This window comes from Aulonocara sp. 'chitande type north' Nkhata Bay, linkage group LG9, assembly GCF_057382095.1.
Source record: "Aulonocara sp. 'chitande type north' Nkhata Bay isolate Kocher_YH1m ecotype deep benthic linkage group LG9, A_spYH_male_GT1.1, whole genome shotgun sequence".
Lineage (NCBI taxonomy): Eukaryota > Metazoa > Chordata > Actinopteri > Cichliformes > Cichlidae > Aulonocara > Aulonocara sp. 'chitande type north' Nkhata Bay.
In genome coordinates, this window is record NC_141352.1 from 33,149,047 (window position 1) to 33,168,258 (window position 19,212).

The 19,212-nt window shown below is 38.4% G+C and overlaps 2 protein-coding genes across 3 annotated transcripts; both read right to left on the reverse strand.

The window, feature by feature from the left end:
- Window positions 1–1,007: 1,007 nt before the first annotated feature.
- LOC147322571 (leukocyte elastase inhibitor-like) lies at window positions 1,008–11,445 on the reverse strand. 2 transcript variants are annotated; one of them, XM_086307035.1, is made up of 9 exons: window positions 11,089–11,445; window positions 10,539–10,720; window positions 9,345–9,485; window positions 8,957–9,074; window positions 7,491–7,633; window positions 6,877–6,954; window positions 6,660–6,749; window positions 5,288–5,468; window positions 1,008–3,402 (listed from the first exon to the last, which is right to left on the reverse strand). In XM_086307035.1, the coding sequence occupies exons 2-9, from the start codon at window positions 10,713–10,715 to the stop codon at window positions 3,164–3,166; spliced, it is 1,167 nt and encodes a 388-aa protein (XP_086163161.1). In that variant the 5' UTR covers window positions 10,716–10,720; window positions 11,089–11,445; the 3' UTR covers window positions 1,008–3,163. The 2 variants fall into 2 exon arrangements, with proteins under 2 accessions (XP_086163161.1, XP_086163160.1); XM_086307034.1 differs by having other exon boundaries at window positions 11,079–11,445.
- Window positions 11,446–13,108: 1,663 nt separating this feature from the next.
- LOC147322572 (immunoglobulin superfamily member 1-like) lies at window positions 13,109–18,216 on the reverse strand. The gene is made up of 6 exons (XM_086307036.1): window positions 17,993–18,216; window positions 17,036–17,311; window positions 16,635–16,928; window positions 15,781–16,104; window positions 14,396–14,521; window positions 13,109–14,302 (listed from the first exon to the last, which is right to left on the reverse strand). Exons 1-6 carry the CDS (start codon window positions 18,099–18,101, stop codon window positions 14,034–14,036), a joined length of 1,398 nt encoding a protein of 465 aa, XP_086163162.1. The 5' UTR covers window positions 18,102–18,216; the 3' UTR covers window positions 13,109–14,033.
- Window positions 18,217–19,212: the final 996 nt, after the last annotated feature.

The window sequence follows — 19,212 nt, forward strand, 5'->3', positions numbered from 1 at the left end:
CCGAGGAACTAAGAGAGAAAAGGTTTTAGTCAAATATGAACAGTGATGGGAATAACAGCGTTACAAGTAACGGCGTTACTAACAACAAACAGACGGTTGAAGCTGTGTTCAGCTTAAAGGAGCCCAGGAAAGGGGACCACAGTTTATAAAATGTGTTTTTTGACCCACAAACTGTATATTAAATTTTTTTCTAAATCCATACAGGACATTATATCTTTTACCCATTGCGCATGCAAGAGTCTTCCCACTAAAGCAAAATAGCTCGCCTGGCCAGCAGTAATGAAAAGTTTAAGTTTGAGTCTAGAGTTGGGCAGATTCAGGTTCTAGACCACATCAAAGATAGCACAGAGTGGCTCTGGTTTAATTTGGTCCTTGATTCTCGTCCCTGGTTTTCCCGAGTGTGAGTGAAGTGAAGAGGAGCGTTTTGTGTGGCAGGAGCAGAGCGTGTGTGGCGTGGCCGAAGAGCAGCTTGGGAGTGAACTGGAGAGAATGTGTGGAATTTCCCCTCACCTACCCCGTGGAACCCCAGAACCCCTGAACTCCCCTCACATTCTGTATATAGTCAATCAGTTTTGTTTTTGTTTTGCTTTTTTAAATGGAAATAAACTCTCCTTGCTCTTTTCCTTAAGTCTGCACCTGAGTTTCCGTCAACCCTGACAGAACGTTCCAGCCAAACCATGGACCCCGTAGATTGGTGGGTCATCCCCCTCGTCCCCAGACTCTGTTCCCTCCACATAAGTGGGATTAAGGAGGTCCTCGAAGTATTCCTTCCACCGCCCGACTTCAATGCTGATGTGGGCAACGACAGTACCTGAAAGGGCGTGATTGGGAGGAATGGCCTCCCTGAGCTGAACCCGAGTAGTTTTTCATTATTGGACTTTGCCATTGCCGAAGCTGCTTCACTGAGCTGCGGCCTCAAGGTGGTTGGTGCCTGTCGTGGTGTCCATACAGACAATATTGATTTGTAAATGATTAAATAACAATCTTGTCAACACAAAGTTCTTTATTTGGAGCCCAGTTCTACAAGAAAGACGTTACTGAATAAGTGCTTGTGCTTAAAGTGCTTTGGCAGTATTTGAGACAATGTTAAACTTAATCATCATCGACTTGTTTGCTGCTGCCTGCCGCTGAAAGGCATTGAGGAGAGGGGACATTTGGGCAGTGCATTTATTGCGGCATATTATGTGTTTTCTGGATATACTGTGCTTTTTCACCATTCAGAGGTTGATGGCTCCATGTCAGAGCACTGGCTATGAATTTCAGATGGATCAGGCCTTAACTTACGTTATCAATCGTTCTTTTCATCTTTTCTGATTACCCACAGCTACATCCACTTCTGTCCGGCCTAGGCTCCTCACTAGGGCTGGGTATCGTCACGGATTTCTATAATCCATTCGATTATGAGTCGCAAGGTCCCGATTCGATTCAATTTTGCCTCAGACAGTCCAAAATATTATAATTCTGATCATTTATCAGTACTGACACTTGTGAGACTTCATCAGAGGTGTGAGCATCACAGCAGATGTCTTTGTGTCAAAGTAACTGAGGATAAAACACAGAAAAACATGAAGGAGATTTTCCAGGCCTGGCTTTTTATAGCAGATAACTGCCCTAAAAATATTCTGCAACAGAACAAATCAACATATGAACATGACCTGATGCTGCTGAAGTGAAGCAGAGCAAAGTTACAGAGGTTTTATTAAAGACACAGCTAAGCATTTTGCAATTTGGCATAATTTTAAAAATGAGTTTCTTTGCTATTAAACAGCAGAAATTAGGCTTTCTTGTTGGAGGTCATTTTTGGGGAAAACAAAACCAGTGGCTGACGCACTCTACATGACTTGTGCGTAATAAGCGAACAAATAATGCAGAAAATAGATTTAGGATGGGAAACTGTTCTTGCAGTACACTGAGAGAGAAAGCTGTGCAGGAAGTGTGATTTTTATCATGGTGAAAGCAAAATAGCAAAAGTAAGAGGGAATTAATGACGATGTTTATCAAATGTGAAGCTTAGTTTTGATCTTCTTTTGCTGCTGGTTCAGTCAATTTTGGTTGGAGAGAGACAAAACCTGCAGCACCAGAATCTAGTGCAAAAAAATCCCAAAGACGTAAACACAAAGTGTGGACCCGACGCATCAGAATCAGTGAGCTGTCGGCTTTCAGCACTGACGGCGTGTCCGCGTATGCGCCATCGGGTGAGAAAGCCCCATCTCACTGATTCTGATGCGTCGGGTCCGCGTTGCCTTTGTGAGGAATCCGTTTACCTGCTCTCATTTACTGTTTTAGCTGTTTGGTGGTTGTCAAAATAGTTTTGTGAGCTTTAACCTGAGATTCTGGCATTTCTCAGTAAACCCTTCGTTTTCACTCCGTCCTTTACGACAACAAAAGCAAAAAAGTACTTCGTGAACAATACCAGTTTAAATGGTATTTCACTCTCTAGAGGTTCATTTCTCCAGCTTACCAATTCAAAACGTTTAAGCCCGCCTGCTCTGCTCGGCTGTAGAAAGCAAGAAACTGAAAACATGGGCGCTGGCGCTAAGAAGGGACAAGAGCTGGCTAGAGCTTCAGCAATTGGCTGACACGAGATGAGTGGAATAAAACAATAGGCTCCCCTCCATCAACATTTGGAAAAACTTAGCCCTTGTTTAACCAAATCATATATATAAATCTGCGTCCCTTTTATGTTTAAATAAATATAGTGATTTTGTTTCACTGTTATTAAAGAAAGACAGTAAGAGCAGAAACAATTAACATGACATGTTTTACTTTTCTTTTTTTTTTCTTTTTTTAAAGATGTTTTTAGCAACTGGACCACATCTGGCTTGTTGGTGGTCCCTAACTGGCCAGTGTGATGTCAATGAGAAATAAAGATTCAAACATAAATTATACGTCATGCAATTCGTCTCATTTCAGCCACTAAACACTCTTTGATAAATTTCTGATCAGGAGATGGGACATTTGAAGAGTATGATATAAACATCGGAACAGATAACATTAAAGATGATAAAGTTTTGAAAATAGGAAAATACAAAACACAGAAAAAACGGATAGTATAGAGCTGTATATTAATATGAATACAGCGCTGTTGTGCAGTGATTTTGAAAGGTTCTCCAACTAAACACTAAAGACTTCTGGTACTGAGCTGCTCTAAAGGACACAGAGCTCACACAGGGCAGCAGAACCGACCAGCAAACAGGATGTTCATGGTGGGGTTATGTCTGATGAAGAAGAGGAAGGGGTGGTCTGCGATGAAGGATTTTAAATTGGCCCGCCTTATCTTGCCCGACTGAAGCTCACACCAACCCATAACTTCAAAAGTAGCCTCAGTTGCCTTCTCGTGGACCTTCACAAAAGCCTTGTGGATGACTTTTGAAAGTACCAGATCTTTGCGCCCAGACATGCCTGTGACAGAGAAGTGAAAGGAGAACATTTTAAATGAACATAATGCTGCATTTTCATTTTTTTCTTTTTATCTGAGAGGATTTTTTCAAATTAAATTCTGATAAGGCTAGGTGGTGATATAGATCACCTGGTTGAGCTGACAACTAAAATACCAAAAGATCTGCAGGATCCTGGGTTTGAGTGTTTCCAGACCATTTCCTGCATGCCTCATCCTCTCCCTTTTATCCTCTCTACTATTCTGTCAAAGTGTGATATCTCAAAAATAAACCTTAATAAGGTCACTTCAACAGCCTGTCATTAGTGATTAGCAGAGGTGTGGACTCAAGTCACATGACTTGGACTCGAGTCATTAATTTTATGACTTTAGACTTGACTTGAACTTTTACACCAATGACCTGGGACTTGAATTGGACTTGAACCGGTTTACTTGAAAAGACTTGATATTTCACCCCAAATCTAAAATTTAACACGCATATTATATAGAAAGTGTGCACCATTAATTCAATTCATTCATTCATTTATTCAAACCACACTCCGTACGTATGTGTGCGTGAGCTGTAGCACAGCCAATCAAATTAACCAGATTTTTTTTTAAGAAAAAAAAAAAATGCTCAAAAATGCTGCAAGGAGTTATTTTTTTCAGGTACATAAACTATGAAGTAGTCAACAAAAAAAAAAAACGAAATGCAATATACAAAACATGCAAGAAGAGAATCACAGACAGAGATGGAACAACTTCCAACTTTCTCCGACAGTTGAAGTTGCATAAAGAACGGTAGGTGGTCCTTCTCTTTTGCTACGATGGGATAGCTGACTTCATCTAACGAGCAAATGTTGTCCAGGCTACGTTGATGATACTGTTTGGTTTTAATGTGTATGATATTTTTGTCATGCTATTTTAAAGCCGGTCCTACAAGCACATCCAAGAATAACATGCAGCTTATCTCAGAACTGTCGGTGAAAATTATTCTTGGAGCTAGGTTTAATTGAGCTGCATTTTATAGAGGTGCAATTTCACAATTTGTGTATATTTTCCAAGTTCACTATTTTGTCATGTGTTGAGAAAAATAGAGATTTAAAAATTACATGGTCTAATATTTACATTTAGCATAACTGCAACATTCTTTTTTTTGTTTTTGTTTTTTAAAGAATCGAAAGGACTTGAAATTCAAAGTCCGAGTAAAGACACTCGGACTTTTACACCAGTGACTTGAGACTTGACTTGTGACTTAAGGATAAAGACTTGAGACTTACTTGAGACTTGCAAAACAATGACTTGGTCCCACCTCTGGTGATTAGTGTCAGAGAGTACGTCTAGTTTAGGCAGGAGGAAGCCAGAACACCTCCCTGACTGTCTGTCAGTATTATAATATTTCACTAGCTGGGCCAATTCCTCATTTTATTTTTGACAGCGTTTTTAGTAAATAAAGGCAAATGACTTAAAAATATTAATAGCAGTTTGGAGAAGACCTCAGAGGGGACTGGCGGCGGCTCCTGGGCCAGGCAGATCCCCATGTGCTAATGAGACGTGAAAGAATTGAAAAAGGGCAGAGAATGAACAGCTTGTAGAGCTGAGGCTGTTATATATAGATAAGAACCGTAAAGGCCAAGTTTAGAGGTGTGGTCCCACTCCTGAAATTCAGATAATGTATCTACAATAAAAGTATCAGGACTGTCATGTAAAAGTCCACCAGTCCATTCAAAACCCAGCAACAAAGCTTAGATCCTGCTTTCAAAATCTCACAGTAGTATGATCATCAAACAAGACAAACAATCTGCTGAAATAAGCAGCTCCATGGTCTTTTGGAGAACTCTTTCACTGCTGGAGCATTGTTGCTCTACACTCTGTTCATAAACACCAACAAACTGCAAACGTATGTCTCACCAGAGAAGTCACACTTTGTGTGATCAAAGGCATCCACCATGCCCATGCTGCTCAGGACTGTGTTCAGGTCATACGTCTCCTCCAGTGTAAATCGAGGCAGCCTCACATCAATATGATATGTTTGCATCTGGCCTGGATGAGTCCAAGCCACAAATTTCTCGTAGGTCAGCTCCTTCTCCAGCTGGGATGGAAACAATATCACTTATTAGAGATTGTGTGTGTGTGTGTGTGTGTGTGTGTGTGTGTGTGTGTGTGTGCAACTAGTCAAGTAATCATTGCTATTGTCACTAGTTAGTATCAGATGTACTAGTAATTTAATCAGTTTTACTGTTTACATTTTATTGATAAAATAAATTTATCAATAAATTTTACATTTTTGTGTCCTAAATGTTATGCAGCCATCTGCCACCAAATAGAGCAGTGTTGGTGAGAAATGCCATAAATTCGTTAATCTTGGCCTGATTTTTCTGTTAACATTATTTTATTTAATTACCTATTATTGCTACGTAACCCTTGTGGTGTCCTCGGATCAAAAATGGTCGCTAGGTGAATGGCAAACAAGCATATGGGAATCCCGAGGACACCACAAGATGAAAAAATAGGACCTGCAACCGACAGAAAATAGCTTTCTCTAAAAGGAGTTCAGTTTTTCAAAAAAGGCTCAGAGTAGAGTTGCCACTGCTTAAAAGGAGACAGCTGAGGGGGCACCTCCAGGGTAAGGTGTTCCCACCAGGCATACACTGTGACCTGCTGGAGAGAATAAATCTATTGGCCGGACTGGGAACACCTTAACATTTCCCCAGATAAGCTGGAGGACTTCTCTGCTTCGGCTGCTGTTCCTGCTACCCAACATCAGATAAGCACAAGAAAATTGATGGATGATTTATTGTTTTGTTATTTTAAATGTAAACTTTTATTCAAGTGATTGTCATGAATTCTCGAACGGCATCCATCATTCACGATGCACGGCACGATGTGCCACAGTTTTCAGCTGCAGTTTATTTATTTTTCAGTTGTTACTTTTTCATATTTCAGTAATGAATGAGCATCTTTAGTAGAAACATGTTTTCATATCATAGTTAATATATTTAAAATGTTTTTCTTCTTTGTCGTCTGTTTGGAGTTTAACGTGTAGTGTAAACGTGCGATGCGAGGTGCTGCACAGTTAAGCAACATGATTCATTCAAGAATGTCATTAAAAGTTTCAAATCACTTTGTTTACACAGTTCTGGACGTCGAGCACTTTTCAGATTTGACTTAATATCTGGGTGTTTGTCAGTTTTAGACTATTTGGTCAGTCTGATTTGTTTTCTTCGTTTAGTTGACTTAGAAATGAGTCACCAGGAACATCACGAGTGTGTAAGTGTTCTACCTTCTCCAGTCCTGTTGTATCATCCTCTATCTCTGCAGGTAAAAAGATAAGCATGCTCACTTCCTTCCCACTGTAAGGCATCTCTAGAATCTGTCCAGCAGAGGGTTTCAAGCATTACTGCACATAAATCTACTGATACATTTACATTACAATCACTCTGTCAGTGAAATCTGATTATTCCAGTGATTTATACAAATATAATAAATATGATGGTTACCTTGCAGTTTGCTTCTTCGATGAAGGTAAACGCAAAGTCTTCTTCCTGTTTCATCATCTCCACAGGCTTTGAGTCATTCTGAAGACAAAAGAAATTAAAAGCATTTTTAATATAGTCATTGAAATATGTCTTGGATGCAAAAATGAATTAAATAACTCTGAAAAACTTTGCCTTTGATGCTGTGTGTCATGAAGACTCATTTCCAGTCACAGATGTATTCTCATGACTTTTAATTAAAGTAGTTCGTAAAGAAGCTTTGTATGTCGTACACTCCCAAATAAATCTTATTTATCTCACACTTGGCCTTAATGCAGTCTCACATTAATAATTTTGGCTCCTCATCTTTAAAGCGCCCTCCTCTTGAGGCCATTTTGATTGGCTGTCCCTCTTTAACAAAAGGGGAGGGGCTGATCTTTCTGACATCATGCAGAGCAGAGAAACTGAAACCGGTCCTTAACATCAGTCTGAAATCTGAGCTTTGGCTCACAGATATTACTTGTATATTTGCTCATGATTTGAAACTGTCCATGTTGAACAACCACAACTGCAATGACAATAGACTTTACAAGGTTATAGTTTCATAGTCAGTGTTCTGTTTTGATGAGCACTTTTACCTTGTTGAGCCAAAATTGAGCATCATAAGTTTCAGACCACGAGAAATTATTTATCCAGTAGCCTTTGAAGTGGGTGGCAGTGAACAACACCAGCCTGGTCAGTTCATTCAAATCATCTTCATCCACCACCTCTGTGATGTTACCTGGTGACCAAAGTAAAACCAAATGTAAACATTGAGAAGTAAAGCTTCAAAGACTGCAGCAAAGTTTTCATCCACAAATCTATGAGAACACGATGGACCCCACACTCTTTCAGCCTTTGTAGGCCAGAGAAACATGATGAGTTTTACAAATGCTGTTTAATATATTCTTTGACTATTAGTGAAACCCGAAGATATTATTCATCAGCACAACATGTGAATATTTAGAACAAGTAAGGATGCACAGCCACTCTGGCTAATGACTACAGCACACATGTAACAACTCATTATTGAAGTACTTATAAATCCTGCTTTTCTACACGAGATAAGATGAATGAGGTAAACAAGGGACATCAGATAAGCAGGTAAAGTTACATTAATGTGCTGTTCCACAAGATGGCGCTCCTCCCTATATTTCTTCATAATTCTCAACGCTCGGCATATACTTGAGTTGAGCTTCAGTCAAGGTCAACACATCTGGATGTAAACAAAGTATTCTGGTGCCTTATGGAGTGCCTGGCAGCCACCTTGGAAGTGAATGAGACTACCATTAATGCTGTGCCAGCACAAACAGGCAGGGAGCCAGAAACGCTTTTCATAGAAGGAAAGAGTTAATATTAAAATCTGATGGTATTTTAAGCTGTGCTGTAGTCTAACTTTCACAGAGCTCATTAAACTCAACTACCTGAACTCATATTGACCTGAGAGACTGGGACAGGAAGAGTTTGACAGATAAAATATAAAAAGATACATAAACAAGAAGATTAAAAAATATGAGAAGCATATTTGGCTGAAAAGAAACAAGTGAACAGGACTGTGCAGACACTGAGGAAGGTGGTTCTGGGATCCAGAGATCACTGCTGAAACAGCTTGAATCACTGTGGGTTAAATCAGGATTAACGGTGGAAGGAGCCCTTTGACAAACCCTGGTCACAGGTCTGTAAAGCTTCTTCACTCTTTAAAACTATGTTAAGTACAGCTACCATCACTTCTGAACACCAGAAGGAGAAAAGAAATTCAGTAACCTTTTTTGCGCCACGGACCGGTTTATGCCCGACAATATTTTCATGGACCGGCCTTTAAGGTGTCGCGGATAAATACAACAAAATAAAACTAGTACCGGTACCGAAAAAAAGAAAATTTATTCATAACACACGTGAAAAGACCCAGGAAAACAGAGTAAACGATAAAAATGATAACAAAATAACGCTGAAAACCGATAAAAACCCTGAAAACTATACATTTCACACCTGAGCCTCAACTTTCGCGGCCCGGTACCAAACGACTCACGGACTGGGACCATTTACATGTGTAAATGTGATCCACCTGGTGTGTGTTGCTGCACCCAGTGGTTGACATCAATCCTGACTTCTTCAGACCTGGTCTTGAAGTCCACAGACTCCAGCTCTGCTCTGTAATGTTTCTTGCTTTGTATTAAGAACTCCTGAAACCACAGACGACACATTTGTAAATTCACTCCAGCAAAGTGTCTGACATCACTGATTCTGATTTTCTTCAGGCTGACATGATAAGAAAAGACTGTTATAGCTACATGAACACACATGCTGAATCACACATGCCTCATTTCAATCATTAACACAGTTTTAGATTCTGATCAGTCAGAACTCACAGCATTTCTCTCTCTGCCTCTCATTTACTCCAAAACACACGAGCTCATGAAGAATCACACTCTACATAAAAAGAAGAAACAGACCTGAGTAAAGGGGCAGGACTTCTCTCTGTACAGTCTGTTAGCAACACTGAAGGTAAATGGAGCATCTGTCCTGTTGAGTACAGTGAGAAGTTGGGCGAAGCTGCTGTGAACATCACCCCAACAATCCTCGGTTTGCAAGCACTGTGGACAAAACACTTTAGTGGATTCAAAGAAGGACACAGAAGAAAATTCTGGACTGGATCTAAAACAAAGAAACTAACTTTTGATTTTCTTTCTTTGTTGTTAGATGATTTGTTATTATTCGTTTCCTCTCAGTGCCCAGCTTCTTCAACATCCCCAGGGAACCTTTCTGTTATCTGGATTCACTTAGCCTAACATCAGCAATAAGTGCTCACATGAGCCCTGCGTTTCCATCTTCACTATCCAATAAAAGTCACAAATAACAAAAAACGGAGCTTACTGTGTCACAGCCTAAAGGAGACAGAAATAACTTTAGTTTCTCAACAAAGAAAATGAAATTAATTTTATTGATTGACAAGGTTTTCTTAGTATGTGTTTCACTCTCCTAACCTCTGTGTAGTAACAGTATGTAACTGTAACTTCCTTTTAAAACGTTGTGAGTGTGTGAAAACGGGAAAAACAACTAATTGTAAGCTGCATTCAAGCTCATGATGCACTTTGTGTCTTCATTCATATCAGGCTGTGGTAACTCAGCTCCTTAAAGATGAACAGACAAAGACTGTATCCACACAGTGGAGCTGTTATTATTTTGTGTATTTCTCAAAGCTAGTAGGAAGACTGTTTGTGCAGCATTGATCCTGTTGGAAAGATTTGAACTTTCTGTTAATAAATCTCAGAAAACTGGTTTGGTTTCAGTCTCAGTTTATTTTTCCACATTACTCTGGAGTTACTTTCTCATTTAGGTTGTCATGTTGACTTGAGTTTAGCTTATTTGACCTCTTTTAAGGGTCCGACATTATCACTTTTGTATGAGTTACTGTGCCCTCATGTCTAACCAGCTCAGTCGCTCACATTAGGTTTCAGACTATAATAATATCACACTGATACACTGGAGACAAGTCAGGGTCATTTATACAGTTATAATGGTCACAGTGGTTTCCAGCAGCTGCCCAGATTAACACCAGAGCATCCTGCATGTGTTAAATGAGTACCACTACAACAACTATTCTGCACTATAATTTTAGTGTTAGTGTGTGAGCATGTGTACTGTACCTCTGACATCTGTGTGGCTGTGTTGCCTCTGGCCCCCAGCATCACCATAGCCAGGGCTGAAGAGATGCTGAACGGGGAGAAAAAGATGTTTCCCGTCTTGTTGTTATTGCTCAGCTGTTTGAGCAAAGCCAGAGAGAAGGCACTGTTTGCCTCTGACAGAGAGATTGCAGATCCCATTGTTTCTGGTACAAAGAAGTCGGGCAGTGAGTTGTTTAATGCACCAAGTAAGATTATTTAAATCTAACTGAGCTTCACTTTACCTAAAAACTACAAAAACTATGGTGGCTGTTATTCAGGGTTTTTGTTTAAAACGACATCCTTCATGGTGTGTATGCAGATTTAGTCACAAAGCTCCCAGAGAAGTCAGTGAGTTATAAACAGCTGAAAGGGTTAGCATTACTCTTTGAGCGCACATGGAAAAAAAATCTGCAACAGGATTATAGTTATACACACAAGATATAAACACTGTTTACGGGTAATTTATGAGTAGTCGCCACGTAGACGTGATTTGTAAAAACTGAATAAAGTTACATGACTTACTGACGCTCACTTTTCTTTCGTCGTCAGACGGTCAGGATTCTTTCTGGCTTAGTAAATGATTAGCAGGAAATCTAAATTCTTAGAGGCTGATGCGAGATGCTTTATTGAAGCAGAGTGATATACAACCAAAAGCGAGGGTGGCGAGAAACAGAACTAAGAACGACTCCGAACTGGGAAAACTAATAAAACAAAACTGAAACCTGAACCCGCAGGAAGACACGGAGGGAGTGACTCAGGGAGGTAACACAGCATGGAGGAACAAAGACGGACCAATAACGCACACAAGAGGACACATACTATAAATACACACAGAGGAAACTAGGAAACAGCATACAGGAGGGAGATCCAGCTGAACCTAATCCGAGGAGACAGGGAGGACGCAAGCTGAATACACTGACATCAGGAACGGACCTTCAAAGTAAAACAGGAAATACACAGAATACACAGACTGGACTCAGAGACACGGTACAGACAAGGAACAGAGGGAGCACAGAACCAAAACCCTAACAACTAAAAAGTCTAAACCCAAATACATACACAGAATAAACTGGAACATAAGATCATAATAATAAACACAAAACGCTGGGTCAAATGACACTAACCAGGTTTTAAACAGCAACTAATTTAATTCGTTTACCTCAGTTCTTCATTATCTATTTAAAGGTCTTTGGGAAGCATGTTAATTATATAGTCAGTTATTTATTTACGCAGGTGTAAATTATGTCTTTGAGATTTAATAACCATTGTGTAAATCTGGAAGTAATATTATTTGTGAATGTTCCATTTATCCTCCTCTTCATGTTCAACAGGTGAGCGTATTTTGTATAGAAGCATGCTGCTACAAGCCCGAAACAGCATTAAGGGCAATGCCAGTTGCTGGCACATTTTATACTCACTAAAAACTTACCTGCAGATTTTTCCTGTTTCTTTACAGGCACACAGACAAAATAAACGTAATAATAATAATAATAATAATAATAATTTAATTAATATTTAATTAATTATTTAATTAATGCTTTACATGGTCAGTGTGCGATATCTCATCTTTGTGTTTTTACGAATGACAATTTTTAAAGCTCCAAAGCCACCTGTTCCACTTCTCTTTAAATGAGAAAAAAGATAAAAACGAACACCTGTTCCTACACACACGTTACACACTGATTACTAAAATAAGTCTGATTTTTAAGAATTACAGCAAGTTAACTTTACTTATGTCTTCATATATTTTTGTTTTGGGTGGGGGAGCTTCCACAGAGCTTTCCGCAGCTAGTTCACAGGTAAGAGGCGGTTAGTTGCTGAAAGTTTCACAGTGTGTATCACAATCATATGGGGATGCATGCGTGAATATGTGTATGTATATCTAATGAAATATGAGCAAGCTGAATTTCTGTTGATTACAGATAGATACAGATACGTGCTGTGCATTCATACTTACATACATATCACAGTGATACATTAGTCTGCTAGTGCATGTATGTAACAGTCACGTTTCTCATTAATACACAACGAATAATAAAGCAAACACAATGTTTAATTAAAGAGGTTAACATTTTCTTTTTCTCTTTAAAAAATAGAAAAATGACAAAAGAGCAAAGAGCAGCAGTTTGGGTTTCCACTGTTGATTCACAGACAAATCCTGATCTGATGCCAGGAAATGAGAAGCTAATGCTTGAAAGGTTTCATAATGCAATTGCACAAGTCATCGTGTGTGAATAGTTCTGTGTATATGTGTTGAAATATGTGGTTAATACTGAGTAAGAGCTCATGCTGAATAAGTTAAAGATACATTCTACAAAACGTATAGGAAGACTGAGACTGCTAATGCATGTATGTAACAGTCAGACAGGTCAGTGGCTAAATGATAAATACAGGTGTGCGCTGTAGGTCACTGTTTTGGAGATAGTTGCAGTTATATTGTGTAATTAATTTCCAAATACTCCAAGAACAAGTTGTTTTTTGTTTTTATTGCAAATTTATTTGCATTATATCATTTAAATAATCATCAGAAATACAAAGATTAGCTTGGCTTCACAATAAAAACTTGCCTAATGTATTCTTTTACTTTATACTTAAAAAGAATATACAAAATATACATACTCTGCATCAATAGTGCTACACTGAGTTTTAGCAAAACAGCCTTATACAACTAAAATAAATCAAATGAGCAAGAAATGAAATATTAACTTTACATTTTTCTTGACATTCAGCTCAATTTAGAGTAAAATCACATGCAACCTTTAATTGATGTGATTCTGTGAGAAAATTCAACACATCACATTGGCCAGAAAAACATGTTATTCCCTGTTGCTGGTATTTCAGGAAGGACACTTGTACATATTTGAATTGTACCTGAAAAACTGTTTTACATTTCTACACACAACAAAATGAATAAGCTGCTTCAAACATCTCCAAAGTGAAATTTCTATGATTTCAGGAACATCTTTTTTAAGCGTTCACGGTCTTCAGTGCAAACAACAGCATAAACACACAGGTGCACCTCTGCACCACCTCTAAACTAATAAACTAACAACCAGTGTCCAGCACAAAAGTTATCGCTAAGCCATTTCATTTTGTACAAATCCAGCTTTTCTGAGTTTGTGTCTGACCAGATGCAGCTTTCTGAACCATCTTTTCAACGTTCTTATACTTACACTTATCACCACACTGTGTTTATGTGCTTAAAAAGAAATTATTTTTAACTAAAACCAATTCTGAACTATAATTTCACCAACTCATCTACACGGACATTTTATAGAGGGTATTATTAAAAGACAGAAATTCAAAATGTGTAATCTGTGATAAACTAGATCCCCCCACAATATTTACACTGATGACGAGCCAGAAAGGCTGCAATGTTCTGATCAATGATGGAGCCTCTAGCTTCCAATCTTAAAATGTATTAAATATTATTCTGACTGTGTTAATCTGAATGGATCGATGTTAATCATTATAAATCTAAATGTTTTGATAAATGTCCTCTTGTTCTTCATAAAGGTCGACAGTTTGTTCAGCAAACATCTGTGTTACATATACATGATCATTTTCATCACCGCTGCTTTGTTCTTCGTCTGCTTCCATTTTTCTCTCTTTCTCATATATTTCCTCTCTCTTCGCTCTTCCTGTTTGTTTGGTAAAATTCCTGTAGGTGTTCAGTGTCTCAACATTCATATAGATCCTCTCCTCGTCACTGACGTCATCTTCTTCATTACAGGTTTTTAGAGTCACTGAAACACAGCACAGCAGATTTTTCTAGATGTCATGATCAAAATAAAGCTGCTGATTCATGTAATATGTTGTTTGTTCTGGTGAGCACTGACCTGTGGTGTGGATGTGGGCCTGCTGTGTTTGCCTCCTTCTCCTGAGCACCAGTAAGACCACCAACAAGACCAGCAGGAGCAACAGGACCACAGGAACTACAGACGAGACCAGCAGCATCCGAGGAACTAAGAGAGAAAAGGTTTTTGTCAAAAATGAAAGATAGAAAGTGGTTTTGTATTATTTATTGGCACTTCCTATTTCCTTTGTAATCATGGTTCTACATAGTAAGGAGGTTCTTGTTTGGCAAACGTGTGTTAATCAGAAATGAGTTTAAGACTAATTACAGACTTTTGATGAATCTACAGTCGTATGGAGTCTTTTATTTATTGTTTAGAATGACATTTGTATCTAACATGTTTGGAGTGTTAGAGGGATCTGAGCACCCACAGAAAACACAGGCAAAGGTGCTAAATGCAAACACAGTTAGCTCAGGTAACAAACACACACAAACCCCAAACCTTCTGTGAGACAACAGTGTTTATCATATCACCTGCCAGCATTTAATATGATCTTCCTCAGTCTAATACTGCGTTGGATTAATCTTGTAAGACTCCGATATTGAAATCAAATAAATAATTTGTAAAGCATTTACGAAGTCTGGTTTATTACTTTTACTTGGCTACTATTTACCAGTTTAAAGATTTAAGCATGAACCTTTGCTGTAATGCAAAAGCAGTAAGGGATGAATGTGTCAAAAAGCTAAAAAAATGTACGATAATCCCCAAAAATCTATTCACAAGACAGTGTCCTGAGTAATTATCAGTCCATTTTTAAACTGTCACTCTTTGTTAAAGTTTTAGAAAAAGTTGTTTTAAATCAACTCTTGTCTTTCCTAGATGAGAACAACATTTCGTCCTTTCTGTCAGGTTTCAGGGCCGTTCACAGTACTGAGTCTGCTCCTTTAAAATGACAAATGATTCTCTTCTTAATCCAGATTGTGTTGATTGTTATTACTGGTGCTTCTGAGTGCTGCTTTTGACAATGTTGATCATGAGTTGCTCACAGAGTGTTTGGATCGTTGTAGTTTAAGGTTTAGGTCTAAATGGGTTTAAAGCTTAACAAACACTGGACATTCTCAGTCAACATCAAAAAATACTCTGCATCAGCAGTTATGATCTCATTATTTGAAATTTGTTGGGTTTTTTTCTTTGCATATCTCTTTTCACTGCTATGTAGATGACTTACAATTATATTTACCTCAGATTTTGGAAATGTTTACTCTGTATGAAGGTTCAGTGACTGAATATTTTAAATCACAAAATTGAAGGTTCTCACGATTAGACAACGTTTTTTGTTTGTCCCTTAGCTGAGACCTAGAAGGTCAGTCTGGGCTAAGACTGTCCTTCTAGGACAGTACAAAACATAAATTCAATGCTATACTTACATTTAATGATGACAGTAATGGGTGCTGTTGCAGTAGAACTCAATGTCCGTGTGGACTCTGTGACTTCATACACACAGCTGTAGTTGCCTTGGTGTTCATACTCAGCTACAGGGAAACTAAAGGAGGCTGAGTTGTTGACTGCTGGCTCGCTTTCTGTGATGTTGGAGTCAGAGAAGATGAGAAAGAACCGTCCACTGGAAAATGTGGAGTTAACAGAGCAGGTGAAGACAAAACTGTAACCCCTGGTGATCTCTGCACCTTCAGGACCCCAGACCAGACCTGCACCAGGAGAGGTCAGGGAGATGCTGGGTGTCTGCAGTCTCACTGGGGAATAAAAGGTACCAGGATTAAGAAGGAAGCAGAATCAAACACAACACTTAGTTTCTTGTTCATAAATGTAGTAGGTATGGAGCAGCATTAACATATTATTGTTATGCTGAATTTGATTTGATGAATGATCTTATAGGTCTTTGCAAACTCTGGATTTGATTCTTTCATTGCTAAACGCTCCACAGTCTCCCATAATTAACCTCTAATAGTTGCTGCTTGCTACAGTGGGCTTTGAGAGCATTTTTGATAATGGCCAAAAAACATGAACCAGTAAAAATATCAGATAAATAAAGTGACTAAAAACTATATAGAGCAGCAGATTCCATCTTTAATACACTCTTTTTATATGTAACAATTAAATAAGTTTAAAGCTATGATTGAAAAACTCTTTCAATTACTTTGTTACAGAGTTTTTTAAAAAAAATCAAAGGATCTGTGATAAAAATGCAGTACTCTCTTATTCATGTCACTCTTATCTCGCTTTGTTCCAAGAGTTACTCCATACTTGTTTTTGTTTTTCTTACCAGTAACAGAGAGTCTGACAGAATCACTTAATGGGGAGCTGAATTCACGACTTGAGCCTCTTTTCTTATACTGACACTGGTAAGATCCCTCGTTATCAAAGTCCACGTTAGGAATTTTGAAGGTAGCAGAGTTTGTGTTGGAGGTTTGGCTCCTCCTGAATGAACCCTGAATTTGACTCAGAGTGAACGATCCACCTAAAACCTGAGTTGAGACTGAACATGTGATTTCAACAGTCTGACCCCAGGTCACCTCACCAACAGGGTAAATGGAGATACGAGGTTTTGGAAACCTCACTGAAAAAATATCAACATATCAAAGCATTATCTCACCAGGTTACTGATTCTATTATTGAAAGAAGAGAATGAAACAAAGAACTTGGCAAAGTGGATTTTTTTCTTACCAGTAACAGAGAGTCTGACAGGGGAAGAGCTGAACCTTCTACTTGTTTTCATGTACTGACACTGGTACAGTCCATCATGATCAAAGTTCACATTGTGAAGACTGAATGTAACAGAGCTCATAGAGGATGTTTGACTCTGGCTGAATGAGCCTGAAGTCTTCTGGAGGATAAAAGTTCCACCTGAGAACTTGTATGAAACTGAGCAAGTGATGCTGACGTCCTGACCCCAGGTGACCTCATTACTGTATAAGGAGATGGTGGGCTCTGGGAGGGTTTCTAAAGAAATGATACAGTATTAGATAAGACAGGACACAGTCAAGATCTGATCAGATAATCTTAGTGGCTGATGGCTTAGCTGATACCATTTTATGTATGCAAATGAAAAACCTCAAATACTTGAGGGGCTTAAGTGGAAGCTTTTTTTGACCCTGCTGCTCTTTGAATACAATTGTTGGAGGTTATTGCTGCTAAAAATTAAAGAGTTCACTTTTTTGGACAAGCACTGAAAATACTGTGCTGCACACATTGCTGCCTGAAAGAAAAATGACTTTCTCTTAACTCTACATGAATTAAAAAATACTGTCAACAGTCACATTTTTAGGATCTTAGGATGGCAAACTTTTTCAAGATAAAAAGTCTGTAAATTAGGCTTTAAGTGAAGTCTGAGCTCAAAGTTCTTCACAAGCCTTCAGTAAGAAACGTGTTAACATGGTATGTTTAATTATGCAAATCAGTTATCTCATTAAATATGCATCAAACTGCAAACATGTTCAACAGAAAGACTGAGTGTAATAAAACAACAACTAAATGTGTGTTTTAAACATTTGAACATCTTTTCTGCGAAAGTAAAATATGATGGAATGAGATCTTACTAGAATCTAAGTATTGACAAGTACAAGAAAAAAACAGCTATTATAAAGTGATAAGACCATAAACACTATAGAAAAGTTTTCTTACCTGAACAGACGACGCCAGCGTCCCGACCAAAGTTACAGGAATAACTAATGCTGTACCTACAATAATCTAGAGAAGTTTCACTTCCTGAACAGTCCACATCATCAAGCATGATAGTCCCTGTACCTTGACCAAAGTAAGCAGACCTACCGGCCTGCAGAGCTATCCCACAGCCCAGCTCTCTACAGGCCACCTCGGCATCTTTTAAGTCCCAGCCATTATCACACACTCTTCCCCCGGAGTAAGAGTAAGAGTTATAGATTTCAACTCTTCCAGAGCACCGAGATCCAGCTAATCTGATCCGACCTATGAGGAAAAAGAAAATATGAACTATATTGCAAAAATGGCTTTAAATTGAAAATGTAAGTATGACAGGTTAGAACAGACTGACCTGCAGAAGGTGAAGGTGACACCACGAGATAAACAACTATGGGAAAATTAAACCATGGAATGTTATCAAGACATAAAGTTATTCAGTCTAAAAATAATTTAAGAAAAGTTGTTGTAAAGTTATCCAGACTGTCTCTGTGATAGATAAATAAAAGCACTGAAAATTATGGAAAATCTGTTTTACCAAGAATCAGGAAATGAAGCGCTCTCTTCTCTCTGCCCTCCATGACTGAGAAGAAAGGCTGCTGCTTCATGTCATTTATGAGAACAGATGACAGAAACCTGAACTAAAACCTGTGGTTTACAAAAACACTTTGCACTGGTTATCCTTCTGAAACACTTCTCCTTTTGATTTCTTTCTTTCTTTTTTTCTTACTTGAAAGTAACAGAGCACTAATACTGAACAACAAAAGCAAACGGCAGCACTCAAATAACAAATTTACCAGTTCTGGACTTGAAAATACATACAAACCTTTTCCTTATATGCACCTGATTTATTTATGTACATCAGTGTGAATGTATGTGCATCAAAACTTCTGAGGTATCATGTGTAAGAAAATTGAATGTTGGCATTACTCTCTCTGCCTGAAAAAAGAAAAAAAAAATAGAAAATGAAAAAATTACAAAAAACATAAAAAATAAAAGACACAGTAACAGAGCTCGAATCTACGGTGTAATTAATCAATCATTTCTAAAAACTAATAAAAACATTTTATCCTGATGTTTTCTAGCAATTCTTGAGCATTTTACTTCATTTTATTTTCTGTCCTCCACCAGCTTCCCTGGTCTGAGCTTCACATGTTGTAGCTGTGGTTCCTCTTCTTTTTAATAAA